This window comes from Hydra vulgaris, chromosome 15 (genome assembly GCF_038396675.1).
Source record: "Hydra vulgaris chromosome 15, alternate assembly HydraT2T_AEP".
In the NCBI taxonomy this organism is placed as follows: Eukaryota; Metazoa; Cnidaria; class Hydrozoa; order Anthoathecata; family Hydridae; genus Hydra; species Hydra vulgaris.
Window position 1 is genome coordinate 40,768,021 of NC_088934.1, and position 12,547 is coordinate 40,780,567.

The 12,547-nt window shown below is 28.3% G+C and overlaps 2 protein-coding genes across 4 annotated transcripts in view; both read left to right on the forward strand.

The window, feature by feature from the left end:
- LOC136091580 (uncharacterized) overlaps nucleotides 1-12,547 on the forward strand; it is a 91,487-nt gene that overhangs the window by 77,686 nt on the left and 1,254 nt on the right. For all 3 annotated transcript variants that reach the window (XM_065819277.1, XM_065819275.1, XM_065819276.1), the window contains 2 exons: nucleotides 180-255; nucleotides 8,683-8,735. In XM_065819277.1, coding sequence (XP_065675349.1) covers nucleotides 180-255; nucleotides 8,683-8,735 — 129 coding nt within the window. The remainder of the gene's footprint in view (nucleotides 1-179; nucleotides 256-8,682; nucleotides 8,736-12,547) is intronic.
- LOC136092433 (putative nuclease HARBI1) lies at nucleotides 4,486-6,645 on the forward strand. The gene is made up of 3 exons (XM_065820673.1): nucleotides 4,486-5,803; nucleotides 5,942-6,085; nucleotides 6,188-6,645. Exons 1-3 carry the CDS (start codon nucleotides 5,511-5,513, stop codon nucleotides 6,336-6,338), a joined length of 588 nt encoding a protein of 195 aa, XP_065676745.1. The 5' UTR covers nucleotides 4,486-5,510; the 3' UTR covers nucleotides 6,339-6,645.

A 12,547-nucleotide genomic window follows, 5' to 3' on the forward strand; every position in this document is an offset into this window, starting at 1 on the left:
TATATAGTCTACATATATATATATATATATATATATTTATATATATATGTAGATTATATATGTATATATATATATACATATATAGTCTACATATATATATATATATATATATATATATATATATATGTATCTACAAAACATATATATATACATATATATGTTTGAATTTCCATTACTAGAGTATTATGGTAGAGGTATTTACTGGAATGATGATAGTTTTGAATTGTATCTATGTATAAACCAATATGTTACAACGTATGCAATTTTTTTTTTCTTTATATAATATTTATTTTACTTATTTAACTTATTTTAAAATTATATATTAATTTTAATTAATTAAAATGAAACATAAAAGTGCATAGTATCATTTTACAAGAGAGCATAAAGTAAATAAATTTATTAACTACTTAAAAGAGTTTTTGAAAAGTTAATTCTTTTCAAAACTTTTAAAATAATTTAAAATTAGTAAATAAAATATGACCTATGAGTTTATTTTGTTGTTAAAAACAAAAAAATGATATGAATCAAATAACTCTGGTGATAAAACTAATGTGTTGTATTTCAGTTTTAATCTTAAAAATGCAATTTTTAAAAATCTTGCAAATGAAATCAAACTTTATTACAAGGTGCATTTAAATTTTGACCCCTAATGAGGGTACTGCTCCACACCTAATGAGGTGCATCTAAAAAACTTATTAGGGTACAGCAACGTTTTCGGATGAGGTTACAGAAATACCCATAATGAGGTTACGGTTCTAAAACTAATTAATAATTCTGAGGCAGGCTAATGTAAGGTTTCCCAAACCCTATGTTAGTTCTCAGAGAGACTAATTCCATCAACAGGTGTAAAATATCAGTGTATTAACAGTACTATGTTGCGCATGGATGGCGTCCCTGTTAATGCTTTGGTGCACATTATTGAGGCCACATAAAGAGCTATATATTTTAACTTGTTAATTAACAAAACTGAGACAACTGCATCGCTCATTGCTCAGGAGGCTGTGCTCTATCTTTGAATTAGTCTAGTTCTCTTTGAATTTAATTTATGCCAGAAGTTACCCAAGAAATGAAACATAAAAACCATCGCCACCACATAACTGTATTAACGCATTTTTTACAAACATTTGTGGTCTACAAAGCAACCTTCCGTCAGTTGAATCGTACCTTTTCCAAAATTTACCATACTTGATTGCTCTCAGTGAGACTAGTTTAAATTCCCCTAATTTTTCTTCAGATCTTAGTGTTGACGGGTACTATCCTTTAATTCGCAAAAACTGCAATAGTCACATACTTGGCTTGGGTGTGTACATACGTATCAATTTATCTACTTGCCGTGAAATCAGGTTTTAATTTTGTGTTAATTAAGACTGCATAGCTCATTGCTTAGAAGGCCGCGCTCTATCTATAAATGAGTCATAATAGTCATATACTTTGCTTGGAGGTGCACATACGCGTAAATTTACCTATTTGTCCTGAAATTCTTTTATTTACTTAGCACCGCCTCACTCTATAACCTTTCTCTTTGCTCTTCAACGTTCTCCAACGTTCTTTCCAAAACTGGACTCCATTGGATGTAATTTCTGATCAATTTGACTAAGTTCTTTCTGTTAACCCCTCTGCCAATATTCTTGTTATTGTAAACTGTATTGCTCATCACACTGAATGGTTTGGCTTTAACACCACTACCCCTGCTACCACTAAAGCCCTCAACTTCTGTATTTCTCTCACTCAGAGAGTTAACATTGTGACTCGTTTTTCAGACAATTCTAATCGCTTATCTTCACTCCTTGACTTGTGACTAGTGTCTGACCCTATTTTGTGTACAGATTCTTCTTTTTTTTTTAGGTAATTCCGACCATTCAATGATCTCGGTAATCTTTCAATCGTACTTCTTCTTTGGACTCACCGTATCATCGCACTACTTACGACTACACTTGAGCTGACAGGGATTCTTTTTGTGGTTTACTTTGTTGCGGTTTTTAGGCCAATGTCTTTCTCTCTTACCCAATAAATGTGCTTCCTACATAATCTCCTGGATTTAGGTAGGAATGGATGCATTTATTCCAAACCGTAATCATTTTTTTTCTTAATAAGATTATAATGAAAAAAATGACTTTCTCAAGAACAAACAGCTATTTATTATTGCAAGAAATTAATGTAAAAAAGTGTTACCTGATGTTAAGCTCCATTATTCTCAGTTCACGAATTCTCATATCTTATCTCAGAAGTTAGGTTCTAGAGACTTTAGAAATATCTTCAATAGCGTCATTAACAAAGGTAGGTCTAATGTTCCATCTCTTATTTAAGGAACTGATCTTATTACATATGCCAAGGATAGTGCTAAAAAAATTTTACCTTTTTTTTTCGCAAGCCACTTGCAGTACTCATTGTTAAGTTTTTTTCTCTTTTTTTAAATAAACGCATTTCAAATTTTTAGTAATAAAGGAAATGCAGTTTTCTAATCAGCCTATTTTCCATTTATCAACTAAAGTAACAGGCTTTCTTCAAATATCACTTATTCTAATATCTAGAACTTTTGCTTTACTGCTGACAAAAAGCCACCTCTTGAAAACTGTTTCAATGAAAAGTGCTGTATATTCAGCTTCAAGAAATTTTACGCGTAACGCAGCAACTGATTTATCACAAAAAACTTTAAAACTAATTCAAAACTTTGTCGCTCAACAGGTTTTGGCGACAAACCCTTTTGTAATAACTGTGAAGAATTAACAACTCCATTAACAGCTTAATGAAGTTGAATTATAAGTATCCATTTTAAAACAGGTCGCGGACTACCAAAAATAAAAATGAGCATATTGCTTATATTTCTTTTGCTTTTTTTGGACATTTTCTGCTTCACTATACACAGTATATATAATCAATAAACAAAATTATTTGTTTCTTAGAAAAATATTTTTTCTTATTTATTGTAACCAGATGAAAGTTCCATAATTATTTCAGCTTTTTAAACAATAGTTTCAAAAAATACGATAATCAAAAACCTGGCTTTTCAGTTGATAGTTAAAAAGAACTCATTACTAGATACAGTTGCTTTTATAATTAATAACTTTCTCAACTGCGTTCTACAGTTGAGAAATATATTTACTAATTCAATTATTTAAAAAAAAAAAGCGTAACTTTAAAAATTGGCTATAGCTAGTAAAACAAATATCTCCTGAATCGCCTAAAGTTATATGCACTGTTGATAATGAAACCCTCCTGTAATAATCATTTAAGCTATTTAAAACAAAATTGTCTCAATTTACAGGTATTTTGTATAAAATAAACACCAACTAAATAAAAAAATGTTTAACAGATTTATATTACTCTTTTATTCATAGCAGTTTAAGATATTGTATTATTGCTTGGGCAAGTAATTGCCCTTAACATTGAAAAATATGTATGTATATATATATATATATATATATATATATATATATATATATATATATATATATATATATATATGAAACAAAAACAAGCCAGTAGAATTATATGCTGTGTGCATAGCTACGTCCATAGTATCCTCATTCTTGATTAAAGTATAAAAGTATAACATTAACAAATTTTTTTGAAAATTGTTAAACAATACTTACTTGAAGTTACAGACAAAAACATGTTTTTGATTTTTAGTTCGTTTTTTTTTTAAATCTTGTTATATTTCTGACCATATGTTTTTTGTTTTATTGTTGCAATTTATTATGTTTTAATTGTAATTATGTATTAACTTGTTTTATTAAATGAGTACATGTAAATTTATATAAAAAGAAATTTGTAAAAAACTTTATGCTAACTATGCGGACTTGATGAGAAGATTTCGGTATTCTACTTGCTCCTGTCTTTCTTAAATTTTATTTAAATTTTGTTGATGAAACTTGTAAAACAAGAACAAATGTTTATAAATGACGAAAATAAAATAATTATAGCAATAATAGAAATATCAATAATAATGATAGTATAATATTAACGATACATTTTTTTCTCTTTCAACAAAATTAAAGTTTTCTTCACAGTTATTTATTATTGATTTCAAATTTTTTACAATTGAAGTAAATTGAATAGCGTCTGTTTTGTTAATATTTTTAAACTCATCAGATAAACTATTTATCTAACCTCAAAGCACAATAACCCAGTAATATCTCGCTTTCAAGACAATATCGGGATACAAAACACTCGTATTCCTTTAAAGAATGATGAAGGATGCATTAGAACGAAACTACAAAATTTGTTTCTTTTAAAATTGGCATCTTTAGGCCAGTGCTGAGCACCAATTCGCTTATAATTTGTAAACACCAAGTTTGCATTTGGTTGTTTTTTAATCCATAACTTGCGAGCCTCAGATTTAAAAGGGGAATCTAGACATTGTGACTTAATTGTTATCTTTTTTTTTTATTTGTGATTCTAAGAGCAACCATAAGCACAATATTTATTATTTATTATTTATTTTATGAGATAAAGTATTCTTAGTTGAAATCAAACACCTAAAAACCGAAAGTGTTGAAAAGTAGTTTTTATTTAAGAAATAATTTAACACCTAAAGTTACTAATACGTTTATCTCATGTTGTTCTTATTTTAAAGAAGTACTTTGAGCACAATAGTTTTTTTAAACTAGTAAAATTTAGGGTGGAATGCAAGAACCGAACTTCAAATTTGAAGTCGAACTTCAAACCTAAATTGCGACTTGAGCGAATGCATAAAGCAAACTTCAACTCAAGTCAGACTTAAAAACCGCCAAAAATAGACCGTTTTCAAGTCTGATTTCAAACCAGACTTGAGAAAGAAAAAATTCCTTCCAAATGCAATAAGCGGACTTGAAATTTCAAGTCAGACTTCAAATCTGAAGTCTGACTTGAACGGAATGCATGAAGCAAACTTGAACTTAAGTCAGACTTGAAAAACGAGAATTTGTGAATTTTCAAGTCATTTTTTCAAGTCTGCTCCAGACCAATCTTGAAACCAAACTTGAAAAAAAAAAAACCACCATTATAATTTTGCTGATGTGTAACAAAACTTTACTATTACCATATAACTTATTACAACCTTTACAAATATTAAAATGAGTTTTTAGCAAGCAAAAGTAGTTATTTGGGTATATTAACGTAATTAATTTAGAAGGTTACATTTGTCAATGTATATTTGTCAATGAATTCATTACAGAAAACCATCATTGTGAAAATGTGTGTGTTTTAAAACATCCTGTAACTCGTATGTAATGATCCAACATGCCATATTATGATGCCATTAGAAATGCTTATTTGCATTTTGAAAGGTTGAACCTAGCATTATAAAAGGATGTTGATTAAGGTACGTTTTTGTAATAGAGTATAAGAGTAAATTACATTTAGTAATAAAGAGCTGCAGTTAGACAAAGGAGTGATACTTGTAAAAGGAGTAAATGAGAATTCACGAGAAGAAGTGGTTATAATAATATGTAATATTAAAAAAACTTGTTTTAAAACGTTCAAAATTGAATCGGTATAAGCTGAGTTTTAAAAGAAGAAGAAGAAGAAATATGCCAAAGCACATACCAAGAATTATTATTAACAGAGCCAATCCTTTAGAAGTTTATAATGGTATAGAATTTAAAAGGTGCTACAGATTTTCCAAAGAAACTTTTTTAATATTAGCTAATGACATTATTAACAGCAACATTAACAATCGAGGGTGCCCTCTTTCATCTGTACAACAACTTGCTATTGCATTTCGATTTTATGCTACTGGTTCATTCCAAGTGAGTAGAAATTCAAGAAATGGTATCAGACAATCGTATCTTTTTATTGTATTGATTCTTATCGTATTCTTATTGTAGATTTTGTATTATGTTTTTAAATAACACCATTTTATAACAACAAATAAAATAATCATATACTCAAGTAACAATAAATAAAGTACTTCACATTTAAATTTGTATGAACTGATCTAATTAAGTATACTCTTTTAGAGAGTAATAAGAGATTTGGTGGAGCTGAAAGTTAATCAGTCAACTGCTTGTCGAGTAGTTAAAAACATTTCAATTCAAATTGCCAACAAAAGACATCAGTACATAAAGTTTCCAACAGAAGCTGATTCTTTGATAATTCGGCAAAGGTTATTATAAGTTTTCATGGATATTTGCATTTTGCTATTAAATACAATTTTTAAAATTTTCTTTGATAACGAAAATATTTATATTTATCAACCATTGTTTAGATTTTACCAAATTAAAAGATTCCCAGGATGTATGGGAGCAATTGATGGGACACATATTCCTATAATAAAACCTGGTGGAGAAAACCCAGAAATTTATCGAAAAAGAAAGGGATTTTTCTCTTTGAATTGCCAGGTCATTGCAGGTCCTTAAAAAGAAATTTTATCTGCTTGTGTTCAATGGCCTGGAAGTATTCATGATTCACGAGTTTTTGCCAACTCAGCTATCAAAGAAGTTTTAGAAACTCGTCAACATGTTCATGTTATAGGTGAAACCAATTCTGGCTATCTTTGTAAACAATATTTAATGACACATTTTTCTAACCCAAAAAATAAAAGTAAAATCCGATACAATTACAGTTTGAGAAGTACACGTATAGCAGTTAAATGTTGTTTTGATATATTAAAAAATTGATTTCCTTGTCTTAACATTCCCTTATGAACAAAACTACAAAGTTCCATAGCCATAATAATATCCTTATAACTGTGACAATTTTTTTTGGTTAATTTCCATTTTAATTTCATGTTTTATTTTGTTTGTATTGTTGCTTTTGCTGGAGTAAGTTTATTTTTATGTTAGCCATTTCTATTTTTTTGTGCATTAGTTCTTTATCAAGATCATGAATTTCATTATATTGCTTTTTTTCATTTTTTTAAGAGAGGGAAATCTTTTTAATGTTGAACATTGTTCTTTTTCATGTGTTAATAAACCAGATGGTATCAATGGTTCAGTAAAAGTTTTCTTTTCTGTTTCTATGAGTGGCCTAATAGTATCAAAAGTCCTGTCTCCATATGTGATCTCCATTGACTCGTTCGGCTTACCTATATAAATTAATAAAATGTTTAAATGGTGTATATATATATATATATATGTATATATATATATATATATATATATATATATATATATATATATATATATATATATATATATATATATATATATATATATATATATACATATATAGCATCATCCCCAAAAGGTGTCAAAATAGGATTCAATGACTTTGGTGGTAATATCTGCAGAACGCTTTCAATTTCCTGTGATGTGTTTAATTAGGACCTCCGCCATATTTGTTAAGCTCTTTTCTTTCACTAAAATCCAAAGAATTGGTTTGAAAAACCTCATATTATTAACTTATATTAAGTAATATCGAGTAATATGTTGCAAAAGTCTGATAGAGAGAAGTCCAGCACTGTATAAACTTTACTGGTAATCATACAGTTTGGGCAAGAAAATCATCATCCTACAATTCATATTTTAATAACATTTTTCTATATAACTAACGCTTGCTAAATGTACACAAGACTTCTTTTAGATGTCTAAAACATGTCTTATGTTTACTGGGTGTTTGCCTAAAAAAATAATCTTTGTTTTATTTTTTTTATTTGCTAGTTACAAATCAACAAATTGTTTGCTTTTTGCTTTGAGATTATCCAGCATTTCTTTAGTTCTTTTTGATCTCTTTTAATTCCGATGCCTTGGCTGTTGAATAATTGCGTTATTTCTTCCCACAAAGATTTTTTTTTTTTTAAGGAAGACATTATCCGTCTTCTTTTCTTCGATGTCTTTGTGGTCTTTGATTATATTGATTAAAAGTGATTTTTCTTGCTGACTGTAAATTCGTCTTTTGGAATTCATTTTACAAATATTTAAAAAGTAAGCAAAAAGTCTATAGTGGATATGCATTTTGAAATTTTCATTCTTTTATATATGATGAGCAATTCCGATCATAAATATTTACGACGAAATTTTCATTTTGATAAAAGGAAACAGAATAGGCAGTAAACAAAAAACAGACTATAATAACACATTTATTTTTTATCTTTTCCTTTTTACAGCTTTAAAATTGTAAAAGTGTCATGATTAACTAAACTATTACCTGTAGTTAAATTGTAATTTATATTGTCAAATAATTTATATATTGATGTCTCAGTAAAAGGTTTTTCTCGTAAAAAAAATTCATTGCCGCTCTTGGTTGCGAAGTGCATTTTCCATAAGCGCCCTGAATTCGACGCCGCGACTATTTTTCAAGTTCGACTTTCTCAAGCACGAACTTGAAATTTTCAAGTCTCGTTTACGCATTCGCTCAAGTCAATTTTTTAAGTCTGACTTGACAAGGTCGAACTTGAGATTTCAAGTCGAATTTGACTCAAGTTTGGTTCTTGCATTCCACCCTTAATGTTGGTTGCTCGCTTGGATTGCGAGTTTTTGTTAAAAAAAGCAGAGAATTTTATTTATATTTATTATTATGAAAAATATTATCTATATACCTGATTCTTTAAAAACTAAAAACTTAATGTTTAAAAAGTTCAGTTAATTATCATTAAGACAAAATTTAAAAACAAACTTTGATTAAAAAAGATTTTCATTTGATTGTCGAATAATTACAAGTTACGAAAATGTTTAAAAAAAATCTAGGCTTTAATATTAATGCAATAAAAAATTATAATAATAAGTCTTTTGTTTCCGTTTTTTTTCTTTTTTTTTAATACAGTTTGCAAAATCCAGCTTGCTTTATTACTCAAGATAGTGGTGCATCATGGGATGGTAAATAGATTTTGATTTTTGTTTTTTTTTATTTACTTTTGCTTTGTTTTTTCACTACTTTATTTATTTCTCTTTCACTCTGTCACTATAAGTTGCCATTTTTTTTTTTTTTTTTTTTGAAAAAAATGACAACTCATAAAGTTTTAAATTATTGTTTTCTACTGCAAATACTGCAAAAATGTTTTCAAGATATAATTATATACAGATCTTATATAAGATACAAACATATAATATCAGATACATATAATTGCTAATTTTTTAGATATTTCTTTATTTTAAGCGGATACCTTTTTCTATTTACATTTATTACTTTATTCCATTTATAAAAGTTTATAAAAGCAATAATCCGACTTTGTTTTAATTCACTAAGACTTGTATCACAAAAGGGGTATGCAGAAATATTCAGTTGATCAGCCATTCAGTCTTTGATTATCTATTATGTTAGCATAAACATAAACCTATAATGCATGTTTTCCTACCTAAGATAATTGACGCTGAATCCTATTGAATCTACTTTTGAGTACTTTTGAGCTTGTGCTGTTAGTGTCTATGCAACTGTTGTGCTGCTAGTGTCTATGCAACTGTTGTGCTGTTAGTGTCTATGCAACTGTTGTGCTGTTAGTGTCTATGCAACTGTTTCTGCTATCTTCTAATGTTAATCATTCTTAAGTTCTTCCAAATTTTAGTTTAAATACCTACGAGTAATTGCATGTTAACAAACAAACGCAAAATAAACATTACGAGATACACTATAAATGCTTTTTTATAAACATAAGAACATTTTTAACGATGTTTAAACAATGTTTTATATAAATACCACAAGCTTAAACTAAAAACAGTATTTTTTAACAAGAGATTGACTAAAAATAATATTTAAAGAAAAGACTAAGAATAAGGCATATGAAATCATACATAAACAAACTTGTTTTGTAATATCTTTCCAATGAAACAAATTTTTTAAAAAACATGCCTATAATGGTAAGACTAAATAATATTATTATTTGTTTATATTTTTAACAATTTGTTAACCTACTCTTACCTACCCAGTTAAAGGGAGGAGTTTGCATCGTTAGGAGGAGTAGATACAATATTAAAAAATTTAAAGATTGGGTTATTATAACTGTTAGAATAGGTGGAGATACGTTTGAATTAGTGTAGACATTGGGACTGATCATTTCTTAGGAAGTTGAATGGGGGTTTTGATTTTTTTTATATATTTTTAAAAATTTAATTTTCACGCACTCATTTCTTATAAGTACTTCCTGTTTACACTAAAGAATCGGAATAAAAATGATTCAACTCCATAGTACTTGCCGGATTTTAATTTTTACTGTACTATTCTTCGTTAATTGTTGTTCTGCTGTTTTTTAGTTGTGGTTGCAACTACGATTTTTGTGTTTTAAGAGTCGTACTACTAAGGACGTGTTGGGTTTAAACACAAAACTTCTCGCTTATTAGGCGAGCACTTTTACTCTGCACCACTATCGTATCTGTTATCGTATCGTATCGTATCACTATCGTATAGTGTTTTATGTTATTCATATACATCAGTCATTAAAATTCAAACTATTTTAACAATGGGATCTTCTATTCAATAGTAAGATAATTAAAACTGCACGTTTTTAACCAAAATAGATTTTCTGTCCGCATTTCTATATGATATATTTCTAACATAAACAATTCTGAATTTTACTTTTATTTACTTCTGTTTTTCTGAAAACTCTCTTACTTTTGGTCCAATAAAGCAAATTATAATGCTCTTTGGTGAGCTGAACCTTTTTTGCTGACCATGGTGTATTTCCTCTGTATGACAGTTAGCCGGCGGAGGATAAACCACATTCCTATACAGCAATGAAAATATAATGAATTAGTAAAAACAAATTAAATTATTTTGTTTTATTTTACCTCCATAAGACCATAATGATCACTACAGTTGAGGAGGCTACTTTAGTTGTGGTTACAAACCTCTCTCAACTCTATAACTCCGAATCACGAATCTTGACAAACAAGGCCGATGTGCGGAGAAACAAGTTGAGCGCGGTACTACCAGAGACGTGATGAGGTTGATCCCCATTATTTGAAACTTCTTGCTTATGAGGCGAGCGCTCTACCACATTAACACATAATTTGCTTGTTCAAGGCTTCAAACAATCAATGGATACTTTTCATATTACTTCTCCGAAATGGAAATTTTATTGAAAAATTTGTTTAAATTCAGTTTCAATTAAAAGTCTGAAAATAAAGTATGTATTTATTTTATATTTGAAATAATAACTGAACGTGTTTGCATCGAATCACGTTTTACAAGCTTCTTGGGAGCAATTAGTGTTTATTGTTAAAATAAACATTAATTGCTTCCTACTCGTTTATATATATATATATATATATATATATATATATATATATATATATATATATATATATATATATATATATATATATATATATATATATATATATATATATATATATGTATATATATATATATATATATATATATATATATATATATATATATATATATATATATATATATATATATATATATATATATATACATATATACATAAGGAGATTATCACATAACTCGCAAATTCTAATCTTACGGCTTGTATATCCTTACAACTGCAGAGTGTCAAAAAAATCGCAAAAAAATTAACGGAAACTGATGTCTATCTTTGCACATGACAAGCTTCTTTAAGTACAATTGTTTGAATATAAGAAATTAATCAAGAAAGAAAATACGGTGAAAAGTCTTTTCCTGCTTGTTCTCGCTTGAGTGAGTGGAACACCAAAAAAATAGAAATAATTTCTGCGGATATTGAAGCAACAAAAAAATGTATATTTTTTTTTTTTGTTGCTTCAATATTTTTTTGAATTTTCAATGAAAAATGGATTTTAGATTACCCTTGTATTCGCCTATGTCATTCCAGAAATAAATTATTTTGCTATAGGTTATGATAATTGGGAAAGCGCTGTAGAACACGGCTTATGATCATTTCATAAAGAGGTACAAGGAAAGTTTGTTCAAACTACGTGTAGCAGATCAAAAAACCTTACATCAAATAAGTAAAATGCATGATAAAAAATGCGATGAGCATTACGATTGCCTTGTTCGTGTAATTTTTATATTTAAATGAGTTACTCAGTAAGGCTAAGCTATTCGACGGAATGATGAAATTGAAGGTAATAATAATCAGTTACTTTTAATGAGGAGTAAAGATTATGAACCTCTATCGAGAGATTCGTCAAATAGTAAGTACATTTCTCAAAATATTGCTAACGATAATAGAACTAATCGCAAACTATATATTAAAAATGTACTTAGTGTTATTAAATCGAGATTTTTTTTTCTCGATAACATGCAATAAAAATCGAGACATTTCCGGTATTGAGCACATGTCAATTTTTATTTGATCAACTTTTAAAAATATTACTATATAGGAAGATTTTCTTGGTATAAATGCAGTTGATGCTACCGATAGTAAGTCGCTTTTTTATACAATATGCGATGTTTTAATAAGATGTGGACAAGACAAGAAAATGGTGCGTAGGCAAAGTTTCAATGGTGCCACTTTTTAGGGCGTGTCAGGGCGCGGAACGGACAATATAAAGACGTTCTATTAAGGTTTAGATTATAAAAATTAAAGCGGATAAGAATTGAATTTAAAAAGACGTCTTTTTATCGTCCTGTACCAACTGGGATAACATCGCAAATTAGTATTTAAAAGGGAATTTCAGGTACGCTTTCATACTAATGTAGCTTATTGGGCTAGAGCCGGGATCGAATCTTAAAACCTCATGGTTCTGAA

Coding starts and splice junctions, on each gene's coding strand:
- LOC136092433 (XM_065820673.1), top strand. CDS start 5,511: ATGCCAAAGCACATACCAAGAATTATTATTAACAGAGCCAATCCTTTA. Junction 5,804..5,941: donor ATTCTTATCGTATTCTTATT/GTAGATTTTGTA, acceptor ACTCTTTTAGAG/AGTAATAAGAGATTTGGTGG. Junction 6,086..6,187: donor TCTTTGATAATTCGGCAAAG/GTTATTATAAGT, acceptor ACCATTGTTTAG/ATTTTACCAAATTAAAAGAT.